Here is a 27,655-nt window from a genome sequence, read left to right as displayed (position 1 = left end):
AGATAGACATTTCCTTGAGAGTAAAAGGCTACACAAAGGATTTGCACGCAAATGGAGAGATGAATTTTAAAGTTCAGTTTAGTGAAGGAGGGAGGGGGAAATGACTGAACAGGCAGAGCACTTGGCATGCAGACATGGCAGCCAGAGTTTGCATCCCAGGGCCCAGCCTCCCAGTGTGTTGTCTGCCTTTAATCCCAGAGCACGGGACTCAGAATCAGGAACTCCCTGGGCTAGCTGTCTAAATAGGTTAACCAAAATGGTATACACTCAGATTCAGCAGGAGACCTTGCCTCAAAATGCAAAGCTGAGAGTGACCAAGGTAGACACTCAGCATCAATACCAGGCCCCCTCATGCATGCTCACTTATGTGTGACCACACATTTATGCACAGCACACACACGTACACACAGTTTGACTTAGAGCAGCATGTCTCTCTAATTAATTCAAATCATACATTGGCTACAGCTTTCAGCAACTACTTTCTGTATGTAGTACCTTTGGGCTTTACTATGTCCAGTATTTTCTAAGTAAATGTAACATTTAAGGGTATCTGAATTGTATCCTGAAGTTTAGAAAGTATCAGATAATCAGTTCTTAGCTCAATATATGTATTTCTTAAAACAGATGGAAAAGTGGTTTCCTTTTGTCTTCCAAATAGCCAAAGAGATAAATAGTAGATCTACAATAGATTAAGGCCACAACTGTAATAATAATTTAGCTATCAGAACTGGTCTTGTTTGTTTCCTGTTGATAAATGGAAATATATAGCATATGTACACACACACACACACACACACACACACACACACACACACACACACACACACACACACTTGTTGGGGAGAGAAGCCAGTGCTGGGAAGAAAACCCAGCATCTCATAGGTGTTAAGCAAGTGTTCCCAGCCCTAGTACCACTGTGTAAACCATTTTTACATTTTAGGCTGTGGGCTCAAGATCTAGTCCTAGTAATTTATTCTAAAAAAATTAATTTCTGGCCAGGTTTGGTGATGCACGCCTGTAATTTCAGCACTCTGGGAGGCAGAGGAAGGTGGATCTCTGAGTTTGAGGCCAGCTTCATCTACAAAGCAAGCCTAGGACAGCCAGGGATCTATTACACAGAGAAACACTGTCTCAACTCCTCCCCCAACCCTCAAATTAATTTCTGGCCAGGCTGTGGTGGCTGTTGGGAGGCAGAGGCAGGTATATATCTATGAGTTTGAGGCCAGCCTGGTCTACAGATCGAGTTGCAGAACAGTCAAGGCTATACCGAGAAACCCTGGCTCTGAAGAAAAATTCTGTTAGCTAATAAAATATTAAGAGATGACACATTGTTGTACATAATCACATTCTTGAGTATCATTTCTATTTTTATTTTCAGAATTTTAGTGTCATAAACCAATGACATTGAAATATTTTCATGTAAAAGTTTTTTTTTGTAACTGAATTATTTAGCTGATTTATTCATCAGAATTTGAAGAGTGTTTTAGAGATTTCTTCTTTGGTAGGAGGCATTTGAGAACTAGGGAAGTTACTTATTTATATACTCTATAGGGCAGAGTTAAGGGGTCCATGATCTCAGTCAGGGTATGTTACTTATCTTTGTCCTATCTTGGCACTGAAATCATGATAGTTTTGGGGTGGATTCTAACCATGTCCCTGTCACTAAGTAACCTCAAGCAAGTCACCCCTTCAGTCTTTTACAAAACTCTGTATTGATGGTTCTCTGATGACTGGTGCTATTATGTTATGTAGTACATTTTGCCTTGCTTTTCTATATATTTGCCTAAACTAACTCACTTTAACCATTTTAGGTTGATTATTCCAGACCTTCAGCAAAACATAGGAAAATCGCCACTTCATTCCGTGATTCTTCTCTACAGGACATCCTAGTGCTGGCCTGTTCTCTCCTCAAACAGGTACGTCACCTGACGGCTCAGCCTCCAGCCAGAGGCCCAGGGGAGCCGTAAGAGCTCTGAGTGAGTTCAGGTGCATTGTATATAGTACATCATACAAACTCTATTCCATCCATAGAGAATTCAGCGCTTATGTTTAGGCCATAGTAGTTTCTGCCTTCTTACTGTTGAGTTTTAGTTGTACAAGCTGATTTGATCACAAAGAATTAAAAATCTGAGATTTAATAATTGGAGTGCTTCTTTTTTCCTACACTCAAGAGGATAATGCTAGAAACAATTTAGTTGCATCCAGCCATGGACACTTTGTGTCAAACACACACATGATCCACATGAGACTGGTCCTGTCAACACCTTATTACATGCAGAAGGGCTTAATAAAGAGGTTAATTTTTTTTTTAATCTGCATGCCAATATTTTCTGGGGATGCAGTTTCCCTTTTTTTTTCCCCATAATTTTCTCAGAATTTTTTTAATAGTTTCTTTGGGAAATAGAAATTTCTTATTTGTTTCTTATGCACCATGGAGCAAGCCTGACTTTCATAGTTGTATTAGGCTGTGGTAAGAAGGACTCCATCTCACTACTCAAGCTTGGTAATCGGGTGTTGTAAAGCATTTCCAGAACATGTCGGTAAGCTTTGCTCCCTATCTGTTCAGTTCTCTTGTAGGCTAAGTGTCCTTTATAAATCCTTGGGACCAGAAGTGTTTTGGAGTGGTCTACATTTTAGCATATTTATATAGACTTACCCAGTTGAAAATTTTCAAAATTTGAAATTCACCAAAATTCAAACCTTGCTCAAGAAACTTTACATTGCAGGTTATTTCAGATTTTAATGTTTGGATTAAAATTGTTACCTTGTGTATTAACATTGATAATAACACTGTAGTCTGTCTAATTTTTTTTAGATTTATTTATTTATTATTATGTATACAGTGCTCTGTCTGCATGTGCCCCTGCAGGCAGAAGGCGACATCAGATCACATTAGGGATGATTGTGAGCCACCGTGTGGTTGCTGGGAATTGAACTCAGGACCTCTGGAAAAGCAGTCAGCTCTCATAACCTCTGAGCCATCTCTATAGCCAGTCTGCTTAATTAAATGACTAATATTTTTGTAGTGTGGAAAAATACTATTTACAAAGGTAGATGAAACAGTATGATGGCTGTTCTTGAACTCATCAACTGAATAAACAATACTGCCATGGTTAATCTTGTTTCATATGTATTTCTCTCTACCTACCTCATTTTTCTTTGTATTATGCTTGGCTTTTTATTTTGTTTTTTTGAGAAGGGTTTCTCTGTGTAGCCCTAGCTGTCCTGAACTCACTTTGTACACTTGGCTTCTTCTTATTGTAGGCTTCTCTACAATAAGTCATAGTCTCCAAGATGTACTTTGAGGTTGTATGGGAGCCGACTGTCCAGAAGATGGGCAGAACTGTGCTCCTGAAACCTGTGCCCGTTGCCCGCTCCCGCAGGCCTATGTTAGTTGACGGCATCTCTTACACAAGAAGTTAGCCCAGATTTTTATAAAGAAAATAATTCTCAGCTTTTTCAAAGTACTTTTTTTTTTTTTTTGGTTTTTCAAGACAGAGTTTCTCTGTATAGCCTGGCTGACCTAGAACTCTCTTTCTGTAGACCAGGCTGGCCTTGAACTCAGAGATCCACCTTCTTCTCCCTCCTGAGTGCTGGGATTAAAGGCATGTGCCATTATTCCTGTCCTAAGTTCCTCTTAAAACTTTAGAAGGCAATCTGCATTATGTAGTTAAATATATTTTTATTCTCATTTTACAGGGTGAAATTTGAAAGTAGTTTATTATTGTAGAAATTGTAGACAGATTTTTTTTGTTTTTTGTTTTGTGAGACAGGGTTTTTCTGTGTAGCCTTGGCTGTCCTGGACTCACTTTGTAGACCAGGCTGGCCTATATTTTTTTTATTTTTACCATTTAAAAAATTTACTAAGTTTCATTTCACATTGAAGAAGTATTTAAATTTATGAAGTTGAAATACTTTTAGTCATAATGTTTTATTTCTAACTTTGAAGGTGTTAGCCAAACCTTTAAATCTCCAGGATCAAGATCAACAAAGTCTGGTGATGCAGGTCTTAAAGCTGGTCCTCAGCTGCCTGAGCTTTGACTTTCTGGGCAGTGCAGCAGACGAATCTGCAGATGACCTTTGCACAGTGCAGATTCCAACAACCTGGAGAACAAGTAAGAAGAGAGAAGGAAGGGTTTAACATGAGAGATGCTCACGTTACACGGTGCAGAGTGAACATGTGCATATGTTGTATCCGGTTTCCTCAGTGGTCTAGTGCAGAGTAGCTACTAATACTCAGTGTTCATTGAAGTGCTCTGTCTAGTTCATATCATAACTCCTACATTTTGATTTCAGGAAAAAAAGACAAGAGCTGTCCACATAAGTAGTGAGGAAGTATCACCCAAAGGGCTTTTTTGTTCAGCATTACAAGGTGACTGAGTCAGAGGGAGTGGCTGAGCAGAGCAGAGTCATGATTCACCTTTTGATAGGAGGGACACCAAGAAGGAAACAAGATGGCTCCCCTACACTGCAGAAAAGTTAATGTCACTAGGGTGCCTCTGGGCAGAGGTGGGGGAGGGGCTGGGGAGTGGGTAGTAAGGAGACTTTGGTCTAATTCACCTGTGCAGTTAGGAGACTTGGCTGAATACCTTGGGATCTGCAATTGTACCTCTCCCTCACAAAGCTGTTTCCTTTGAAACATTAAACTAGAAAAGCTTCAGATGTGCTGGTGTCAGATGGAGACATAAAGGTTTTTTAAAATGACTTCCAATTTAGGAATCAAAGATTAATAATCAAGAGATATAACATTCCATATCTTAGTGTGGTGATGAGTTCATAAACCAACAAGTATAGTAAAAGTGCCGGCCTAAAAAGACGTATGCACACCTGAGTGCATATAAAATTAGACTCGGTATGGTTGGGAGATTGTGATGGGCGCCATGGTTGTGGCATTGTAATGTTGTTTTTATAAGAGATCACCAGTATGGGAAAGTAGGTAAAATGTGGTGTAGGTCTGCTGGGTAAAATGTGGAATACATTTGTATTTGATCTTGTGATTCTATAATTTATTGTCTTAGAAAGTTTAACTTTTTAAAAAGTTACAGAATTAATATACAAGGTGAAGAGTAGAAATAAACTTTAAAAGGGTGTGATTAATATCCTTAGAGATATAAAAGAAAGATAAAACATTCCTGAGGCAAGAGTAGAATATTTGCCACATAATTTAACAATTTAACAAACATCTTAGAAGAGAAAGTTAATGAAATTTACAAAGTAGAATAAAAAAACAAGATATTTGATAGGAGGGAAAGTATGTATTAGAAAATTAGAAGGTGAGCTGGGTGTGGTGGTGCACGCCTGTAATCCCAGCACTTGGGGGGGGGGGGGGGGGGGAGGCAGAGGCATATTGATCTCTGTGAGTTCAAAGCCAGCCTGGTCTACAAATTGAGCTCAGGACAGCCAAGGCTATACACAGAGAAACCCTGTCTTGAAAAACTAAAAAAAAAAAAAAAAGGAAAGAAAGAAAAAAACCTAGAAAGTGAGGCAAGGAGTTTGGGATTTGTCTATTGGAAGTTCCAGAAAGAGAAAATAGGGGGAAAAAAAGCAGAAGGAAAATTGAAAACCCAAAAATGTCCTCAGCTTTGAACGACAAGTTTTATGATTGACAGTTGCACCAGACATCCAGCATAGGAGTGAAGAAAGCTAGCTCTGTAGCTATGATGATGTCCCAGGAAAAGGCTTGCTGTGCATGAGGAGGAAAGTAAGTCCCTTGCACTGAGTTGGAAGGGTGACCATAGACTCCTCAGTAGCAGCAGTGACAAACAGTGGCTTAGCAGCCTCAGACCTCTTTGGCATTTCAGACTCAATGGAAATCGTGAAAAGTGAGATACTTTCTCAGACATGCAAGTCCTTCCAAATTTATCCCTCAGATACTTGTATTCAGCAAATTTGGCATACAAATCAAGAAAATAGAAGTGGGGTTGGGAAAGAACTCTTCAAACAAGATGACAATAAATAGATGATAAAGGACACAAGATATGTGACAAAGTTAAGAGCCAGCCAATTGAAGTTGAGTGAGTGACAGGTATAGCAAAATGAAAACGATATTTGATGATAGTGGTTGTGTAGAAATGTTAGGAAGTTTTTTGTTTGTTTTGTTTTTTGGTAAACTTGTCAAAAACGTTTGGAAACAATTAGTGACAGACAGATATACAACTATACAACTAAGCCACTATGCTTAGCTTAAGTACGAAGGTCATTGGGTGAGATAATGATAATATATTCTTTGGCTCAGCTGTTAACATTCTTTGCACGATTATAAATGTTATAAGCTTTAGAATTGAATACATCATGAGTTGTGGCCATAGTGGGAGTAGAAAGGTGGATGATTTCTGAAGATGTTGGAGCTGGGTTGCAGGACGTGTTAGAGAAGTAAAACCCAGTACAGTTCAGATGAGGGTTCAGGTGGCAACAAGTGACATTGTATGGTTATCATTTTAAAATGTAAAAATAGGAATGGGACAGGATATAGCTGCTTTTTATAAGCTTCTGGTGCTACTTATCCTCATACTTTTAGAATAATTTTTACATTATTTTAGTATAAATATAAACTATTTTCTGCTTAGAAATGCAGATACTGTATGGAACTAAGAGCCACCTTAGGTAGCTAATTCTTATGTTTGTATTGTTTGATTTATCAAAGGAATAACCCTTAAGAATCAAAGCAGCCCAGCTTCAAGCAGGTTGTGGTGGTGCACGCCTTTAATCCCAGCACAGAGGCAGGGAGATCTCTGTGAGTTCGAGGCCAGCCTGGTTTATAATGCAAGTTCCAAGAGAGCCAAGGCTACACAGTGAAACCTTGTCTCGAAAAGCCAAGATTAAATGAGTGAATGAACACCTCAGCTGCAATGATTGGCCATATGTAGAGGTCTTGACATTCTTATTTGATGTTTTAGTGAAAGTAATGGTGTTAGGAAAATCATCTTTTTTCTAGTTTTCCTGGAGCCTGAAACATTGGAGCTTTTCTTCAATCTGTATCACTCGCTTCCACCACTGCTGTCTCAGTTAGTAAGTACAGTCACTCGTTACTTCTTAAAGGCATATCCCCTGATAGTCTGCTGTTACTGTTTTATACTACTGGGGCAGCGAGCTGATAGCCCCACATCTTTGATATTTATATTGTAACAGAGCTGAATGGCAATCTTCTGGATTTGTGTTTTGGACAGAATTTTACTGTATAGCCCACGCTGCCTTCAAACTTGTCTTCCATCCTCATCCTTTAGGTGCCAGGCTCGGCCTTGTACATGTGAATTTTTACTAATCTGAAAGGAAATACATATTCACTTCAAAAATTCTTATGCATCCAGGCATGGTGGTGCACGCCTTTAATCCCAGCACTCAGGAGGCAGAGGCAGGTGGATTGCTGTGAGTTCCAGGCCAGCCTGGTCTACAAAGTGAGTCTAGGACTGCCAAGGCTACACAGAGAAACCCTGTCTTGAAAAAAACATTTATGCATTTTACTGAGTTACATTTCTCAAGTAGTTCTTTACTTCTGAACGTGTTTTGTTAAATTGTTTTCAGAATTTGTTAACAGTCCATTCCACTCTGTGATTAAGCTCAGAACCAATAATTGCTCCTGCTCCTGCCAACGTCAGGGCAGGCTACCAATCTCCACCTGCATCTCACTCCCTAGTGCTTCTGAGTGCCTCGCCAGGTCCAGCAGGCACTAGGACCTTCCTTCTTCTCACCTGCTCTCGCTCTTCTCCAGCCTGCTTGGCTGCATGCCTTAGGTTTGACTGGCGGTCTTCATCTGGAATTTCTGAGAGAGGCAAAGGTGAACCAGTCACTTGATTGTGTGCTCATTACTCTTGCATGCTCAAATTTTGTTTTTTAAATTCTCTTGTTACATAGAACTTTGAGACTATGAACACCTAACTTTGTTGAGTCTTAAAGATCTAGCAGTGTTGGGAAAAAAATGTAAGTTTAATATCTGAGCTACTAGAAATTGGGGCATTGTATCTCTGGATTTAAAGTGCATTTGTTTAAATGTCTCTTAAAAGGAAGACTGCGTTGCCAGATGCTCTCTAACCCACCATGTCTGTTCTTGAACTTAGAGTTTAAGGGTTTAATCTGAGCTTCATTGGGTGTTTATTTGAGGTTGTATTTCAACCAGGGAAATTGCTTTTAGTTGTTTCAAAAGCTCAAGTCATATGATTATGTTTTAGTCTAAAGCAAAGACATACTTGTGATTAAAAATGTCGACGAGACCATCTGCTTTGCGATAACTAGCCTGATGCCCTGTTATGTGATGCTTATCTCGTTTCACCCTCACAGCGTTTCACCCTCACAGCAGCCTTGCAAGGCTAATGACACCATCCTCTGTAGGTTGACCTGAAAAACAGAAAACAGACCCAGAGTGTCTAACTGACTGTCCTCAGGGCAGCAGAGTAGATATTGGCATTGAGATTAAAGTTCAGGTTTTTTTATCCACCCAATTATGCACTGATGTTTTGCTTTCAATACACTGAGGGTTCCCTGTCCTATGCATCAGAGTTGCCTAAGGAGGATGGTTTTTGATTTTTAACAATAGAGGCAGTGGGAGACTGGAGCATGGCCAAGCAGAAAGATTCCCGTGTTTGTTGTTACTTTTACTGTTAACAGGAAAACCAAACATTTTGTATGAAATCTCCTAATACAATATTTTAATATTGACAGCTAATGGTACTTTTAGCTGAGCATGTAAACACGTGACTCTAGATTAAACATGCAGAGGTCAGTCTGTCCTCTAGGTTAATATGAGGTCAGACTGCAGTAATTGCTGTGGAGTTGGGAACCTAAGTAATGAAGTGGCCTGGAAACACAGGAAGATAACTAGGTCACAGATAATCCTTAGGAACCTTCAGAAAGTTCCTAATTCTTCCAGCAACATTTTCCAGCCCTACCCCTGCCCCCAAGATACTTAAGAATGTTGCAGAATATACTTCATGACCAAGTAAATTTGTTATATGTCTGATTCGGTTAAGGATTTTTTCTCCTTTGCATGCTCCATAATGCATAGTTTATAATACTCTGTAACTTTACTTTAGGATCACTTTGTCACTAATGGAACACCTAGTTCATTGGTTCACAGACAGAATGAGTGTTGTAAGCAGTTGGGCACATTCTGAACATATCCTGGTCTAGGGCTTGCTTTGGCAGATTTGTCGTATAAAAAAACACAAGAGAGCATATGTACTATATGTCTCACAGTCAGAAGGAGAAAGAAAGGGATCCAGCAAGGAGACGGAGCATAGGGTGCAAATAAGAACACAGTGGAATATAGATCCTCCCCCATGAGAATATCACCTTGAAATCCTTTTTTCTCCTTAAAGTGTGTGTGTGTGTGTGTGTGTGTGTGTGTGTGTGTGTGTGTCTGTGTGTCTGTGTGTCTGTGTGTCTGTGTGTCTGTGTGTCTATAGCTGTGAATCTTAGTCTCTTCGGACAGGATTTCTCTCTGAACCTGAAGCTCCTCTCTTTTAAGTAGAATGGCTGGCTAGCAAGTTGCCAGAGTTTGTCTGTCTGTCTGCCCCTAACACTGACCTTACAGGCATATGTGCCTATGTCCAGCTTGGTATTCAGGTGTTCATGCAAGTGTCATTACCCAATGAGGCATCTCCCTAGCCTATGAGCGCCCTTCCTTTTTAATGAAAATAAAAAAGTAAAATAAAAATGTGAAGGTTTTGAAAACCAAAGAGAAAAATGCAGTCTCCAAGCAGAGGGACTGAGGAGACATTTTAAAAATAACATGAGGACTACCTACAGTGCTTATTTTTTAGTGTAGGGCAGAGGCTTGTGAGTGGCAATAGTGGACGTAGCTACTTTAAAAATTGAAATGAAGATTTTTCTTTGTTTTTTTTAGGCACTTTCATGCTTAGTTCAGTTTGCTTCTACAAGAAGGTCCTTATTCAGCAGTCCTGAACGTGCCAAGTACCTTGGTAACCTAATTAAAGGAGTAAAAAGGATCCTTGAAAACCCCCAGGTATCTATGAAATAATTTAATTAATGTTTAGCATATAGAAAATATATTTCTATCCACTGATACATAATAATTTTAAAATTTTGTTTTTGGAAAGAAAATATTTAGAATTGTATTTGTCTTCCTGAGGTCTCATTTGAGATATATATATATATATATATATATATATATATATATATATATATATATATATATACACACACACATATATATATTTTAAATGAGTATTTCAATATTGATTTGATATTCCTTCTTTTTTCTTTTTCTTTTCTTTTTTTTTAAAGGTGAAAATGAATATGAATTGAAGTCATGTGTTGAGTGAATTATGCTTCTGTCTTTTTTTGGGGGGGGACGACAAGGTTTCTCTGTGTAGCCTTGACTATCCTGGACTCACTGTGTAGACCAGGCTGACCTGGAACTCAGTGATCCGCCTGTCTCTGCCTCCCGAGTGCTGGGATTACAGGCGTGTGCCACCTCGCCTAGCTGTGCTTCTGTCTTTTATCATTGTATTTTATTTCTTTGCTTATACTAGTTGAACTGCTGAGGTGATTGAGGACTACATCTGCTTTTTCAAATAGGACACAACTTAAATTTAATTATTAATATTGAAATAAGTTGCCTTAAGTTTTGAAATGGTGTCTTTTGCCCTCTTGTGGACACCTCAGTCTGTAACTTCAGAAATAGACTGCATTAGCTCTGGCACTTTGGTGCCAGCACACACAAGCAGATAGACATTCATTAGAGGTTTAGAATGTCTAAAAAGTAATTGTATCACTTTTAATTTGGTTTTTCTGCCTGAACGCTTTTGTAATTAAGCCATGGACTATAAACGCATAATTGGCAGCTTAAAGAGCTTTATCTGCGCTTCTCAGTTATGGCAATTTGGAGGCATCAGATAGCTTTGGATAGAAATAAAATATTATCATTCTACAAAGGCTCCCCCTGCCACAACTGTTGAAGAGACTTTTTTCATTTTTTTTACAATCTTTTTCAGTTACTCTATCAATTTCACATGTGTGTATATAATGTATCCAGATCATGTGCATCCCAAACATGCTCTGCCCCCTCCTTTACACCCCAGCACTTCCCCGGTGGAATGTCTTAGGATGCATACTTTTTTTAAAAAAAAATCTTTTCAATGTTGTTTCAGGTCTTGTATTTACTCATTTTGCTGATAGATGGGGTTTTACTTTTAAGATTGTAAATTATTTGTGTGACTTACTATCATGACCTGTATTGTGGGAGATACTTGGTTAATGTCAGATATCTCAAGATATTTCCTTTTCATGGTGATGTTTCACTGTAAAAGTCATTTAGAATTATAAATGTGTACTAAAATACCTTGTTTTAACATGCATTTTTGGAATTTGTTGTACATAATACCCCCATTAGTAAAATTCTTCAGATTCTTTAAGTATTAACATTCCACCAATCCATTTTAAATTTGATTATATGCCAGATATACTGTGTGGTACTTAATGTAGAGATAACTTCTGTGTGTTTGTGTGTGTGTGTTATATTCAAGCTGCTCACAGCTGCTTGGAAAGGCGTTTCTTGGTCTGTTCCTTTTAGCTTTTCTTCTAAAAGTTACTTGCATGCTGTGGAGGGATTTTATTAAACTTTCTTCCCTTTGCTACAATAATTTTATTTGAATGCCTTATTGTTCAGAGACAAGATGTTAACTTGGAGCCACAAAATCTAAGGATACTTAATAAGTGTTGAATTAAAAGAATTTTCTGTTATTTATGCTGTGCACTTGTATAATGTACGTATGTACGTGTACACACACACACGCACGCACGCACGCACGCACCCAGCTTTTTGTGTAATAAGTTCCCAAACATATTTTGGTTGTCTTGGTGCAGTGCTACTTGTAAATACTTTGTTGCTAATTGACAATGACACTGAACTTAGCAGGACTCATTTGTTCTTTCGTAATGTTATCTACCTGTCATCTACCACAAAGTCAGTGCCTATAATAACCAGGGGACTCAATAAAAAAATAAAAATAGTTGGCTTTTTAAATCAGTTTCTTTAAAGAATTTTTCTTTTGTATCTTAATTTAGGGTTTGTCTGATCCTGGGAATTATCATGAATTTTGTCGGTTTTTGGCTCGTTTAAAGACAAATTACCAGTTGGGAGAATTAGTGCTGGTGAAGGAGTATGCCGAAGTTATTGGGTTGATTGCCAATTTTACTATTACTAGCCTACAGGTAAGTACAAGGTACAATTGAGGTCAAAGTATATTTTTAAAATAATTTCTTAATTAAGGTTTGGTAGAGGTGGTTTTAAAAAAAAACTTGTTTGAGAACTTTAGAATTATTCTTTAAAAAGTTTTTAGATAAAATAGTCATTGTACACATAAAGTAATAAAAATTGGTATTCTGCTTAAATCTCTAATAGCTAAGGAGTGATGAGCATCCGTAGTCAAATCTATGTAAAGAAGTAAGAATGCTTTCACAGATTGCATTATGGGAAAATTTCTTTGGAAGTTGATGGGAAGCCGGTTCCACTTGCTATCAGCTCTTGCAAAATATTTGTAGAATAGATTTTAAGGAAATGTGGTAACATTTTGTAGTCATTATAGTAAGTGGCATAGTGAGAGTTGTTATTTTTTTTAATACTTCGTGGATTCATAAAATTTGCTATTTTAAGTGATCCTTAGTTATCAGAATACAAGTGACTTTTATTAGGGCTGGTGATGTAGCTCAGTTCATAGAAATTTGCCAAACATCCACAGAACTCCGGCTCTATCCTAGCACCATGTAAATTGGGAAGGTGGTGCAAGCCTGTAAGAGCAGCACTCAGGATGTGGAGCAAGGAGAACCAGAAGGTGACATTACGGCCCTTCTCAGGGACATAATGAACTCAGGGCTAGCCTAGGCTACATGAGGCCCTTGTTTCACAACAAAAACCCTAACCCAAAACAGCAGCAGCAACAACAGCAAGCCCCGTTAATTTTACCTGTAGTAATTTTACTCTATGGTTTTTAGTCTAGAAATCTATAATGTCATTTTAAATAACATCTGCTGTGTTTGTTTGTAGCATTGGGAGTTTGCCCCCAACAGTGTTCATTACTTACTAACCCTGTGGCAGAGGATGGTAGCGTCCGTTCCTTTTGTGAAATCAACTGAACCCCACTTATTAGACACTTACGCACCTGAAATCACCAAGGCCTTTATCACTTCCCGACTGGAATCTGTTGCCATTGTTGTGAGGTATTAAAATATTAAATAATGTTGAATGTTTTATTTTTAATCTATTTTATCTTGGAGTTTTTAAAGATTGAGGTAAAATGTTAAGGTTCACCACTGTTAATGTATGTACAGTTTTGTGAGTTTTGGTGAGTAGGTGCAGTTCCATAGCCACCGCCATACTCAGGAGTGAATGCAGTGCCCTCACCCCACAGGCACTTTGGGTCTTTTAGTTAGTGCACAGCTCTGGCAATGATTATTCTGTTTGTTTTCCTATAGGTTTTGCCATTTCTAGGATATTGTACAGATGGAATGTCAGTATTTAGCTTTTGAAGTCTGATGTCTTTCATTTGGCACAAGCATTTGGAATCCCTCCATGGTGTATCGGGGCTTTCTTTTTATTACAGAGTAGAATCCCATCTGTGAATGTATCAGTGCACCCATTTACTATACATGGATATTTGTGTTGTTTACTTTTTTAGCAATGGGGCTAAATTGCTGATATCATTCCCGGGTACAGTTTTACATGAGCATAAGTTTCCATTTCTCTTATGTAAAATACCTACATGTGGGTTTCCTGGTGGCATGGTAAGTATATATATTGTTTTTGCAAAAAGCTGCCAAACTTCTATGAGTTTGAGGCCAGCTTGGTCTACAAAGAGAGTCTAGGACAACAAGGCTACACAGAGAAACCCTGTCTTATTTAAAAAAAAAAAAAAAAAGCGGCCAAACCATTTTCCAAAGTGGCTGTAACATCTTGTAACATCTGCACTTAACACCTACATTGGATGAAAGTTTGAACAGCTCTGCACTTTATTGCTGGCCGTTGATGATCTTTTTAGTTTTATAGTAAGGTGTGTAGTGGCACCTCATTGTGGTTTTAATTTGTATTCCATCAATGAGTCTTAATACTCCTAATAGTGAACGTTGTTTCCCATGCATAGTTGCTGTCTACATTTGTTCTTTGCGCAGGTGTCTGTCAGATGTGTTACTGTGGGCTGCAGAGGTAGATAGCTGGGTGGTGAAGGGCCCTGACTTCTTTTTCAGATGACCCAGGGTTCGCCTGCAGCACTCACAGGGCAGCTCAGAGCCATCCCTCTGGAACTCCAGCCCTAGGAGATCTGAAGCCCTCTTCTTGCTTCCCGGTGCACCAGGCACACATGGTGCACAGACATAAACACATTCAAACACCCACACACATAAAATAAAATGAAAATAATTTTTAAAATCTGTTGCCATCACCTTTTAAAAATCGGGTTATTTCCTTAGATTGGGTTTTTAGAAGCTGATGTTTTGTTCACAAGTCTCAGTATTCTTGTTAAAGTCTGAGGCTGCTCTCTCGGTGCCTATCAGTTGCCTTTTTACTTTAGGAGTCTTTAGGAGGTTGTAAGTCACATTTGATGAGCTCCCGCTTACTGCTTGTTACTCTGTGTGTCATGGTTGCTGCTGTGTCTAAGGAATGTCTTTACGTCATTCCAAGTCAGAGCTTTTCTTTACTCTCTTACAGTTTATGATTTACACTTATGTGTGTGATCCATTTGAAGTTAATTTTCGTTCTGAGTGTGGAAACACGTGTTTGTACTGCCAGCACTGGGATGCTGAGGCAGGGAGTCAGAAGCTGTGTGTAGTGCGTGGAAGGCTAGCCTAGGTCACACAAGAAGACTGTCTCAGAAACAAAAATTGAACAAACAAAAAAAAGCCAAGTTTTGTAAGTTATGTTTTATGTATGGTCTGTATATCTTTATATTTGATATATCAAGTTGAGATCAGGTTCTTCTGTCTCCATCTTGTTTGAGTTGGATCACCAGTTAGTCACCTGGCACCATTTGTGGATGCAGATTATCTTTTCTAATTGAATTTCAGTTAGGAGTTGTTAAGAATCTACCACGTGTATATGGTCGCCTTTGAGACTCTGTAGTTAGCAGTCCACACATCTTTCCAGCAGTGCCTTGTCTTAGGTACTATAGGAAAAAACCAGTGTGTGTCTTCCAACTTGGTTTTCACCTTTCAGGATTGTTTTGGCTATTGTACTTCATTCTTTTTCCATATAAAATTTAGCTTCAATATTCTAGTCTCTTCTTTAATTTAAAAAGGTATTATTATTGTATGTGTGAGAATACATGCCTAGCACCGTGTGGAGGTCAGAGAACAGCCTCATAAAGGTGTCTCTGGCCTTCCATCTTTGCATGGTTTCAGGGATCAAGGTGAGGTCCCCAGCCTTTGCAGGAAGCACTGTGCCAGCTCAGCTTTTATCTGGGTTTCACTGGATGCGGTCTGTTAATTTGGGAACGGAACTGAGATTACAGCAAGGAAGTTTTTGAGTCAGCCGACATGGTGACTCTCCCTTTTGTTTATTTAGCTGTTTGCTTTCTTTGATCATTAGTTTTTAATTTTAGCTTTTAGATTTTGAGCATATTTAGTTAATACCTTTGTATTATACCGTTATTTGTTTTTATTTACTTATTTTTGAGAACAGTGTCTCATGGGCTCCAAGCTAGCCTTTAAATTTACTTGTAACTGAGGGTGATTCTTCTGTTGTCACTTCTTGGATGTTTTAATTATAGGCCTGTGCTCCTCATTCGCCTTACCATGCTGTCTGTCTGTCATCGTCTGTCTGTCTGTCTGTCTGTCTGTCTGTCTGTCTGTCTATTGGTTTTTCAAGACAGAGTCTTTGTAGCCTTGGCTGTTTGGACTCACTTTGTAGACCAGGCTGGCCTCGAACTCACAGAGATCTGCCTGCCTCTGCCTCCCGAGTGCTGGGATTACGGGCGTGCGCCACCACGCCTGGCTTTACCATGACATTGTTGTTTAATATTTCATTTTCCTTTCTTGGCCACTGTACAGCAGCACAGCTGTTTTAGCATTTTGAGTTCGTTTGCTATGACCTCAGTAATTTCACTTCTTAGTTCTACTAGGTTTGTGTGTGTGGGGAGGTTTGGTAATTTTTATGTGCATGATCATATCAAATTCATATATGGGATTTTATTTTGACTTTCCAATCCATTTGTCTTTTATTTCTTGGTTCATCATAGCATTTTTAGATTGCAGAGTTTCTGTGTTGTGATTAAGATGTGCCACATTTGTAAGCGAATGTCTTCCATGTTTCAGAGATAATTTAGATGACCCCCTGGATGACACTGCTACCGTATTCCAGCAGCTGGAGCAACTGTGCACAGTCAGCAGATGCGAATATGAGAAGACGTGTACTCTCCTTGTACAGCTATTTGACCAAAACGCACAGAATTATCAGAAGCTTCTGCATTCAGCTTCTGGGCTCGCTGTTGACATGGCAATTCAGGAAGGTCAGTCTGTTACACAGTTGTGAGCAGTATGCACTCGTGAGTAGAGCCATTAGTCACTGTAAGACTCCTGCCCTAAACTGGCGTGGTGGCACACAGCTTTAATTCCAGCACTGTGGAGGCAGAGGCCGGAGGATCTCTGACTTTGAGGCCAGTGTACTCTGCTATAAACTAATTTTATGTTTCTCCCAGTGTCTATTTCCTTAGTAAAGCACTGATTTTATTAAGCTGTTGAATAGTGTGGCGACATGCTTGTTGATCTTTAGTATGTTTATGAGACACAGAGGCAACAACAGCATGGACTCATGCAGATAGTGTGATGCCCTTGTCTTTGAACCAGTATTGTAGCTTTCTTGACAATAGTAGATTGGAAACTCAGCCAAAATTGGCGAGTAAAAGAGGCCTCTCCAAATTTTACTTTATTGGTCTTCACCATGGCTTTTTAATTCTTATTTCTCACTTTCTTTATTATTTCATGTTTAATCTTACTAAGGGAGGCTTCACTTTTATATCCTTTTAAATACTTTCAGATAGATAGTAGGGAATAACATTTTTTTCCCAGATTTTTAAAATGCAATATAAGGATGAAAGAACCTATAGCTTTTGTTATCTGTTAGGCTAGAATACAGAATAATGGGTTTCACTGTTCACTGGCATATCCACGTGCTGGTGGATTTTTTGTTGTTTGTCTGTCTTCTTTTCTCTCTCTCTCTCTCTTTTTTTTCCACACAAGGTCTCTGTGTATAGCCCTGGCTGTCCTGGAACTCTCTGTGTAGACCAGGCTGACCTCGAACTCACAGAGATCCACCTGCCTCTTCCTCCGGAGTGCTGGGATTAAAGGCGTGGGCCACCACTGCCCAGCTCTGTTAGTGTTTTATACTTTGTTTCCATTCATTCCCTTTCCCCAGTTCCCCTGTGTGCTCTCCTCCTCTCTCTGGCTGTGTCTGCTCCCTTCTTTCCTCCAGAGCGTCACTCCTGTCTCTGTGCCTCATACATCGCATCACCTCCCTTTCTCCCCTTTATGGCCGGCTCTAGTTTCATGACATGTCCACACCTACTGATATAAATATACCTTTTTATACCATATTCATGTTATACATATAATTTTAAATTTACAGTCTGTGTATAGGACAAAATAGGCACTATATATGTCTTTTGGAGTCTGTTAAAATAATAGTTTCTTGTTCCATTTCTACAGATGTCATAATTTCACTTTTCTTCATGGCTAGATGAAATGCCATTGTATATGTCTGCCATTTTTCTTCATCTATTCATTTGTTGATGGGCATCTAGGCTGGTTTCATTTCCTAGCCATGGCAAATAGCACAGCACTAAGCATGGAAGTACTAGTGTCACTGTGTCCTTGAGGAGTATTCCTAGGAGTACTATGTCTGGGTCATGTGTAATTCTGCTTTTACTTAAAAAAAAAATAAGTGACTGTATTTGTTCCTATATTGTTTGCACAAGTTTATGTTCCCAACAGCAGCAAACATATGTTCTTCTTTCCCCATTCACGCTGTCATTTGTTTTCTCCAAGCTAGCCATTCTAAAAGTGGTGAACGATACCTCAGAGCAATTTTACATTTCCCTGACTGCAAGGATGTTGCACTTTCTCATGTGCTTATTGGCCATTTGTGTTTTGCTTTTTTGACAACTATGTCAGTTCATCTGCCCATGTATTGACAGAATGTTTTTTGTTAGTGTTTAGTTTTTGCAACTCTTTCTGTATTCTAGAAATTACTTCTTTATCCAATATGTATCTTTTAAATATTTTCCCGCTTTTTAACTCTTCTTCACTCTGCTGACCATTTCTGTTGCCCTGCGGTAGCCTTTTAATTTCATGTAACCTCATATGAATTCTAAGGTCAGTTTTATATATAGTGAGGTACATGGAAAAGCATTTCCAACACTGTTTATTTAAAAGGCCGTTCTCACCAATGCATGTTTGTTGAAATAATTGTCAGAAATCAAGAGTGTACTATGTAAGCTGTTTGTAGGTCTTCTGTCAGATCGCATGGGTCTCCATGTCTTGTTTTTGTTACTGTGGCTCTGTAATGACTCTGAGATTAAGACTCCATTGTTGTCGCATTGCTCTCTTTGCTGAGTACGGCCCTAACACCCGACGTAGTCCTGCTTGTTGTGGGAGGATGTTACACTCTAGAGGCTTCTCTAGCCCAGAGAATCGAGATAGAAACCTTTTCAGTTAGGAAAAACTTTAACACACCATAACTGGGCAGATATCAACCCACTCATCTATTTTGCTGTTTCTCAGTTGGCATTTTCCAAGTTACTGTGTGGGCCGCTTCTGCTCCATCAGGCCAGCCCTCATGGCCACATGCTCATGGTCCACATTGCCCCACGGCGACCTCCTTCTCTCCAGCTTCCTCTCCTGCTTCTCTCTCTCCCTCTCTTCCAGCCTCGCTGTCCCTACCTGAGACCCCAAGCCTGGGATCCTAAGCTCTACCTCCTTCTCTTCTGCCCAGTTACAGGCTCCTAGGTATTTTTATTAACCAGCCAGCTTTAGTTTGGGGAGCAGAGTTTACACAACATCACTTGGTGTAGGTGAGAATGTGCTCCTCTGAGCAGTAACCAGATCTTGTAGCATTTGAATATACAGCACCAGACCAACCCCAACACATGGTCTCTTTGCTTCCATATGAACTTGAGGCTTTTTCCCCCTAGTTATTTGAAGAGTATCTTAAGGATTTTGGTTGAGGTTCCATTATTTCCATAAGTCACATTAGTAATATAGATGTTTTCACAAAACTAATAGTGCCAATTCATGAATAAGGAAAGTTTTCATCAACCAATATCTTCAGATTCTCCCGTCAGTGTTTTAAGGTGTTTATTGTAGAGGTGTTTGCCCTCCTTGGTTAAGGTTATTACTATGTATTATTTTTTTAAACTATTAGGAAAGGGCTATTTATTTGTTTGTTGATTTTGGTTTTCCAGCTTTTTGGACAGGTAGGCTACCAGCTGTTTTTAGGGACCCTTTGCGATCTCGTTATTCTCAGCCACATATAAATGGAAGGGCTTAGTTAATAGGTCAGGCAGTCCCAACGCTGGGGCACTCAAGAGAGCTTGTTTGATCGCTTCAAAGAGCCCTGTTCAGTCTCAGTGCAGTGAAAAGGCTGGCCATCCTCAGTTAAAGGACAAAGGGGGGCAGCCATCTCAGCGAAGCCCGGTATCCATAGATGACAAAAGTCAGCTGTTTCCAGGAACTCCCTCAACTGTTTAGGTATTTTTGAGGTTGGCAGGTTCAAAATGGTCTGTTTTCTGGCTTTTGACAACCATCTCTGTCCATCCTTCAGAAGATACCCCAGGTACATTACCTCTCCTTGACAGATTTGTGCCCTCTTGGCAGATGCCCAGTAGCTGAGGCGTCCCAGCTGTCTGAGTAGCCGCTTGGTTCCTTTTATGCAGGATTCTTGTTCTTTGGCTGCAATTAGAAGGTCATCTACATACACCGTAGAAGAGTTACCCAGGGATTGTTGATCTGGTAGGTCTGGAGATCCTGATGGAGGGCCTCATCAAAGATAATTGGGGAGTTTATAAACCCCTGGGGCAGCTGGGTCCATGTGAGTTGTCCAGTGAGTCCCTGCTCTGGGTCCTTCCATTCGAAGGCAAAGATCTCCTGGTTCTGTGGTGCCAGAGCCAGGCAAAAGAAAGCATCTTTTAAATCCAGGAGAGTGCAGGAGAATGTAAGGGTTAGGCACCATAGGATGAATGTCCAGTACCCTGTGATTCACCTCCTGCTCATGGCTCTCAGGGGCAGAGTAATAAGATTGGGTTCAGAAGGAACCTGTTTACTTCGGGTCCCCATGGTCGGTCCACCAGGGGAGAGGAATTGGTGGAGAGGGGGTTAACGTTAGGGATGGATTCAGTAGATGTTGAGGGGAATGGGGTATACTGTGTAAGGATGGAGGAAAAGGAAGAAGGAGACTAAGAGGAGGGGGTAATGGGCTGCCAGGGGAGGGAAAAGAGGGGAGTGAGTGATTGACCCGCCAGATAGGAGGGAGGGTGATCTAGATGAAGCAGGTCATTTGTGGCAGGATCTTCTTGGATGACAGGCGGTGGCTGTCTCTGGCTGGGAGACAGTTCTGGCACTGCAGATGCTGGAGGCTCCTGTAAGGCAAGAATCTGAGGAACAGGGTTAGGCAAGAAGGGGTGGACCCAAGTTGGAGGGGTTTATAATGAGCTCCTTCCAGACAGTGATGTAAGGAACCTGGTCAGGATGTCCTGATGAGTTCAGTCCAAAAACAATCTTTTTTACTGCCAAAGAGGTAAGGAGATCGAAAGTCCCTGTGGCCGGCCAGCCAACCCGTATGTGGGCCATTCTGCAAAAAGGAATCATGCTGCTTTTCTTGACTAACAAAGATAGGTTGAGAGCCCTAGCCTGTAAGTCAGTCCAGTGGTTGTTTATGACAGTCAAAGGAGTCGTCTCAGCCTGCCTCATGTCAGGCAGTTCGTCAATAGTCAGTCCAACAGAAACAGCAGCAGACAGACAGACAGACAGAACCTCACATGAGCCAATGCCCCTGCCACGGATGTGGCAGAAAACAGGCAGGGAAAACCACATTCAAGCCACGCCCGTGCCCCCAGCGTGGCCCAGACCTGCGAGTGGAGGCAGAGCAAAGTGTTCACACACAGGTTGGAGAAGGGCTGTTTCACCCTGCTCCTGGCGTTCTCTGAGTTTACCCAGGCGGGGACAGCTCACGCCGGGGACCCCGACTATTGCGAGGACACTGAGAGCAACACGGTTGCTTCCTTGATCTAGGAGGAGACACGTTACGCTGTCTCCTTAACCCAGGCAACGTGTTTCCCCATATGTTGCTTCAACCCAGACCGATGTTTGCAAACCAGATTCAGATTAAAGAGGAAAGTGTTAGAGCAACACAGATAAGAGACCAGACAAGCCTCGGTGGTGCCTGTTATTCCTTATTCCTCAGCCGGGGTCTGCTCCTCAAGGGGCTTCAGAGCTTGATGGGGCCTCCAATGCTAGACTCAGATCGTCAGAGTCTATTCCTGAAGCCCAAATGAAGTCAGAGTCCAGAGATGATGCAAAAGCAAAGGAATTTTATTGAGCCCCTCCGAGGAGATGGAGGACCCCTTTCTGCAAGAGTGGGGGATTAATATACCATACACAGAGGCAGAACTTACTGACAATGGTTAGTTAACGTGTGATAGACTAACAATAGGTGACCTTTTAGGTGAATGGGGGTCTGAGTAGGGTGAGATGGGGGCAGTAAATTCCAGGGGCAGGGTTGAGATGGAGGCTAGTGGAGAATTTTTAACTTGTTCTTCTCGGTTCGCTGTTACTTTGCTTGTCCTTGTTATCGGCTTGCAATTCTTTTTTTTTTTTTTTTTTTTAATATCTTTCTCTGTGTATTTCTTTTTTTTTTTTAACACATTTTTATTGAAAGATAAAATAATTCATATTACATCTCATTTTCTATCCCATTCCATACATCCTCCCATTCCTCCCTCCCTCCCATTTTCACCCCAATCCCCCTTCCCTATGACTGTGACCAAGGGGGACCTCCTCCCCCTGAATATGGTGCTAGGGTATCAAGTCTCTTCTTGGTAGTCTGCTATCCTTCCTCCGAGTGCCATTGGGCCTCCCCAACAAAGGGACATCGGCCTGCAATTCTTAACTTGCTTCCCTCAGCTAACAACACTGTTGTTATGATGGCTAAGCCCAAGCCACCTGGAATCTCACATTGCTTAGCTAATAATGTTACTGCTGAGTTCAGGCCACCTGGAATCTTACAACATGAACAAATAAAAATACCTAGTTACAGGGCTGGCGAGATGGCTTAGAGGTTAAGAACACTGACTGCTCTTCCAGAGGTCCTGAGTTCAATTCCCAGCACTCACATGGTGGCTCACAACCATCTATAAGATCTGGTGCCCACTTCTGGCCTGCAGGTGTACATGCAGGCAGAATACTGTATACATAATAATAAATAAATCTTTAAAAAAATACCTAGTTACTCCAAATAGGAAACCAACAACAAGCCAAACAATTCCAACTTGACAAATTGATAAGTTGAATATAGTGATTCACAGGAGTGCAAATAAGTACAGGAGCAGGGCTGGCTCGGAGACAAGTGCATCGTGGAAAAGCCTGTTCCAGGTTGGGCACTCTCTGACTTGCCGGTGCTGGGCTGCTCAGTCTCTTCTTCTCAGCAGTTGTTGACTGCTTCCATGACCTTCCTAGGAGAAGGTCGTATAAATCTTGAATGTTTCTGCTTCTTGGGCTTGTAAGGTTTTGCTTCTCTGAGTCTCCCTACTCTTAGGCAGCACACTGCCTAGAGGTGAGTTGGCCCATCCCTTTACAACTTTTCAGACTGTTCCGGTATTTTCATTTTCAGCATTCTCTCCATTGTGTGTGTTTGGAGTGTTCTTCTCTGGTCATGTCTGTTTGCAGCTCTCAGCGTCTTTTTTATCCGGATGTCATTTCCTTCCCCTAGATTTGCTGAGTTTTCTGCGTCACTGGATTCCCTGCCTGAAGTGTTTGCTTCAGTTACTTCTGCCTGGTGGATTCTTAACATTTTATCTCTTTTCTTTTTTTGGTTTTTCGAGGCAAGGTTTTTTTCTGTGCAGCTCTGGCTGTCCTAGAACCCACTCTATAGACCAGGCCTGCTTCAACCTCAGAGATCGCCCGCCCCTGCCACCCGCCCCCACCCCCCATGTGCTGGGATTCCAGGTGTGTGCCACCATCACTCTGCAAGACGATCTCCTTTATTGATGTTTTGGTGTTGTATTTTATCATCCTTGCCTTTCAGCTAATTTTTTTCTTCTACTTGGTCTAGTTTTGGGGGTAATATTTTGTTCTTGTGTTTTTGTTTTTTGTTTTTTGTTTTATTTCATTCATTGAATTTTAATTTTTTATTACATTCTAAAATTTATGTTGTTTGTTTCTCTGTATGTGTATATGTATATACTTGCACTAATACCATAGTCCCTATGAAGAATCAGAGGACAGCCTGTAGGGGTTGATTCTTTCCTTCCCTCCTCAGCTCATCAGGCTTGGTGGCAGGGTCTTTACTGGGTAGTGGGTGAGCTACCTTGTTGGCCCTGACTCACTGATTTTTTTTTTTTTTTTTTTTTTTTAGTTTTCAATATTTCTATCTGTCCCCCTCCCCCTTAATAATCTCAGTGGTTTTCGTGCTGACTCTTTGTCTTCCACGTGACTGTGATTTCCCTGTACTGTTGGTTTTCTCATCCATTTTGCTGCCTTTTCTCCTTCAGAGGGAATTTTGCTTATTTCCTTTTCTAAGTCACTGACCACTTTTACCAGAGAGTCGTTGATATGTTAACTGAAATTCTACCCCTTTTCAGTATCTTGAGTTTAGTTGTTGTGAAATTACAATCTTTTGAAGAAATTATGTTTTGCTTTTTCATGGTGTGTTTCTTTGTTGCAATTTGCATCTCTCTTGGTTTAGACACTTCTTTGTGCTTGTTTTGGAGGGAGAGAGAAAGGTCTTCTTTTTGAACCACCTACTCTTGGTCTTGGTTTCTTTTAAATTTCACCAATCTGCTGGGTATCTAGTGTATATTGGTGTCATTGTAATCTGTATGCACCTACTGGAGTTATTTTTTACATCTTTCATGAGCATTTTAAAGCCGTTCATATACTTTGGCCCATGTTAAACTTGGCTTTTGTGTGTTTTCTCATTGTGGGATTGTAGGAATGCTTTGCATTTTGTTGAAATTTTTTTTCGTGTGCATCTTAGGAAGTGCATTTCTTAGTCTGTGCTTTGTCTTCTTATTACCCTGTAAAGACTAAGTTTTTCTTTCTTTCTTTTTTCTGTTTTTCTTTTGTTGTTCAGGTTTATTTGTGCAGTCCTTACTGTCCTGGCACTCACTCTGTAGACCAGGCTGACTTTGAACTCACAGAGATCTACTTGCGTCCAAAGATCTCAATGCTGGAATTAAAGACGTGGGTTACCACCACCCGCTTTGATAGTTTACTTTTTTTTCCCCCCAATACGGCTTGTGTGTTCTGTATTAAGAAATCCTATGTAGCAGCTTCACAGAGACTTTCTCTTAAGTTTAATAGTTTGAGTTGTTATGGTTAGGTCTATGATCCATTTCATATTAATCTTTTGTTGTTGCTTTTTTGTGTTTGTTTTCCGTGACAGGGTTTCTCTGTGTAGCCTTGGCTGTCCTGGACTCTGTAGACCAGGCTGGCCTTGAACTCACAGAGATCCACCTGCCTCTGCCACCCAAATGCTGGGTCGGATTAATCTTTTGATTGTTGTGAGTTCTTAAGTTTTTCTTTTACAGTCAATCCAGTTGTCCTTATGTCACCTGATGACAAAATTACCTTTCCTTCATTGAATTACCATGATGTTTTTTTCCAGATTATTTTCCCTTAAAAGACTAAAGTTTGTTACTAGATCATTTTCCTGTACCATTAGTCTGTATGTCTGTTCTTAAGCCATATTGGTTCAGCTATTGTGGCTTTCAGCTGAGCCTTGAAGTAGGTGATATAAACCTCTAATTTTGTTTTTTTTACAGTATGTTTGTTGTATGGTGCCATTAGCTTGCCATTTGTTGTTGCTGCTGCTCTTTTTTTTGCCATTTTTTTTAAAGGTTAACTTTCTGGAATTGATATTGTCTCAATCTATATTGCAGATGGGAACAATTAATACTGTGTGTCTTCCTCTTAATTAACTTTACATTGTCCTTGTAATGCTCTGTTGGTTTTGTTGTGCAATTATTAAAAATGATCCTACATTTATTATGTATTTTGATATATTTCATAACTTAGCTCTGCTACTCTATACAATCAGAATTGACATGTTTGTTGTATGTCTTGGCTGGCTATTATTTCCAGCTGCATTTCTGTGGACTTTGTCAGTTATTTACATGATAGTGTTGTCTGCAGGTAGCCACAGTCCTGTCTCCTCCTTTTTTCTTTCTACAATAGAACCCTCCACTGCAGTGGATAGACTCAGCCTTGATGCGCTTAGAACGGATTAGAACAGGGTCCAACACTTATTACTGAGTGTAACCTGGGAATGTTTCGAAGTTGTTCATGGTATAATAAACAAGAAATTTTTATTTATTCATTAGGGCATTTATAGTGAATCCTGTATTTTTTTTTAAATAAGTGGGGTTTTTGTTTGTTTGTTTGTTTGTTTTTTTACTTTTTCAAATAACCTTTTTCATTGTTGAGATAGTGAATTATATTAATTGATTTTAAAAATTGTTAAAGTAGCTTTGTATTCCCAGGACAGTTCTTACTTGGACTTACTACAGTGCTCTTTTATGCGTACATTGTCTGGCACTGTGTACAAAAAGATGGGTTTTTTTTATCAGTGTTTGCAAAAGATACTAGTTCATAGCTCCCTCAACCGTTTTCATTTTCTCTGTCTTTAATGCATAGAATTTTAGCTAAACTAAAGAGTTGTTTTTTTCTTTATTTTATGGGGAATTTGTACCATATTGAAATGTATTGATAGAAAGTTATTCCTAATATTCTACTATTGGGTTGTTGTTGTTGTTGTTGTTTTTTTTTGTTGTTGTTGTTGTTTTGTTTTTTAAATCTATAGGATTTCAAGTAGTGCACTTGATTTCATTTTTTATACTAATTTTTTGTTTGTTTGTTTTACTTTTTTCTTTAATTGCTCCAACTATTTTGTTGATCATTTTAGAGAACCAAATTATAGTTTGATTGACTTCTTTTAATTTTAAGTTTTACTACTGTTTTGGATTTTTTTTTTTTTTTTTTTGATACTTTTCTAATTTTGTTACAGACTCTAGAGGTTTTATTTCTATTTTGTTTGCTTTTTGTTTGCTTTTTGAATTAGGTCTAGCTTTTATCATGCAAATTAAAAATTCCTTTCTGTTCAAAAATATTTTCTAATCCATGTTTTTCTTTGTTAACTGGTGCATTATTAGATAGCTTCCTGCTTTCTAATTTCTACCTTGGTCAAGTGTCACTTTACATGGTTGTGCCCTTCAGAGTTTACTGAAGCTTGCTATGTGACTCGTCATGTGGTCTGCCCTGGTCACATAGCATATACACCTGGAAAGACTGTCACTAATGCTATTGGACATAGTGCTGATACTTAATTCAGAATCCTTTGTCTGTTTATATTCTGCAGAGATAAGATTATGAAATTATCTATTTCTTCTCTAATTCTTTCAATTTTTGTCTTATGTGGGCTTGATAATGACATGCCTTACTTTGATTTCATTTTTTGAGACAGGTTTTGTCTTCATCCCTGGCTGTTGTGGTTCTTTGTAGACCAAGCTGGCCTTAAACTGACAGAGCTCTGCCTGTCCCTGTCGCTGCTTTCCAAGTGTTGTGATTAAAGGTGTGCACCACCACTGCCTGGCTGCATGACTACTACTACTACTACTTCTTCTTCTTCTTCTTCTTCTTCTTCTTCTTCTTCTTCTTCTTCTTCTTCTTCTTCTTCTTCTTCTTCTTCTTCTTTTTTTTCTTCTTCTTCTTTTTTCTTTTTCTCTTCTTTCTTCTTCCTTTTTTTTTTTTTTTGGTTTTTCGAGACAAGGTTTCTCTGTGTAGCCTTGACTATCTTGGACTCACTTTGTAGACTGGGCTGACCTTGAACTCACAGTGATCTGCCTCCCGAGTGCTGGGATTAAAGGCGTGCGCCACCACCGCTTGGTACATGATGTCTTCTTAATTGACATTTTTCTGTTGAAATTTGCCTATCACTGTGATAGCCTTTCCACAGTCTTCTCATATTTCTACTTCCCTCTCGTCTGCTGATGTTTTTATGCTTAAAGCATTTCCTGTAGATAGTATATAGTTTTGTTTTTAACAAAGTCCATCTCTATTCTATCTTGCTTTTACCTGGAGTGCTTTCCATATACAAAGTGGCAGGTGAGGGTATTATTAGCTTAATGTCATTTGAACAATTTCCTTAGAGCAAGGCTTCTACCTTCACATGCTACCACGTACCGTGCCATTGAGCCATGTCCTCAGGGTTGGCATGAGGTTTGTTGAGCCACTGGGGATATATGCTTAGGCCTGGCTTGGGAATCGTTGCCCTGTGTCCACCTAGCACTGGCGTTCCTAGCAGCTTTCTCTGTCTGGGTAGGTTATCCCACTTAGTTTATAACATTTTTACCCAAGATCCCACTGTGTCCACCTTTTACGTGGGCTTCTCCTCTAGCCTTCCAGCTGGTTCAGCATTTGACTGTCCCTGAACCTGTGTCTGTGGTGT

At 39.9% G+C, this 27,655-nt stretch overlaps 1 protein-coding gene across 2 annotated transcripts in view; it reads left to right on the top strand.

Moving 5' to 3' along the window:
* The window catches only part of Ranbp17 (RAN binding protein 17), a 304,243-nt gene that overhangs the window by 28,286 nt on the left and 248,302 nt on the right, over positions 1–27,655 (top strand). For both annotated transcript variants that reach the window (XM_051167333.1, XM_051167332.1), the window contains exons 6-12: positions 1,812–1,916; positions 3,950–4,115; positions 6,935–7,008; positions 9,839–9,958; positions 12,022–12,168; positions 13,001–13,173; positions 16,258–16,451. In XM_051167333.1, the coding sequence (XP_051023290.1) occupies positions 1,812–1,916; positions 3,950–4,115; positions 6,935–7,008; positions 9,839–9,958; positions 12,022–12,168; positions 13,001–13,173; positions 16,258–16,451 (979 nt within the window). The remainder of the gene's footprint in view (positions 1–1,811; positions 1,917–3,949; positions 4,116–6,934; positions 7,009–9,838; positions 9,959–12,021; positions 12,169–13,000; positions 13,174–16,257; positions 16,452–27,655) is intronic.

The sequence above is a fragment of the Acomys russatus genome, chromosome 25 (assembly GCF_903995435.1).
Source record: "Acomys russatus chromosome 25, mAcoRus1.1, whole genome shotgun sequence".
NCBI lineage: Eukaryota > Metazoa > Chordata > Mammalia > Rodentia > Muridae > Acomys > Acomys russatus.
This window is presented reverse-complemented; position numbering and strand designations above follow the sequence as displayed.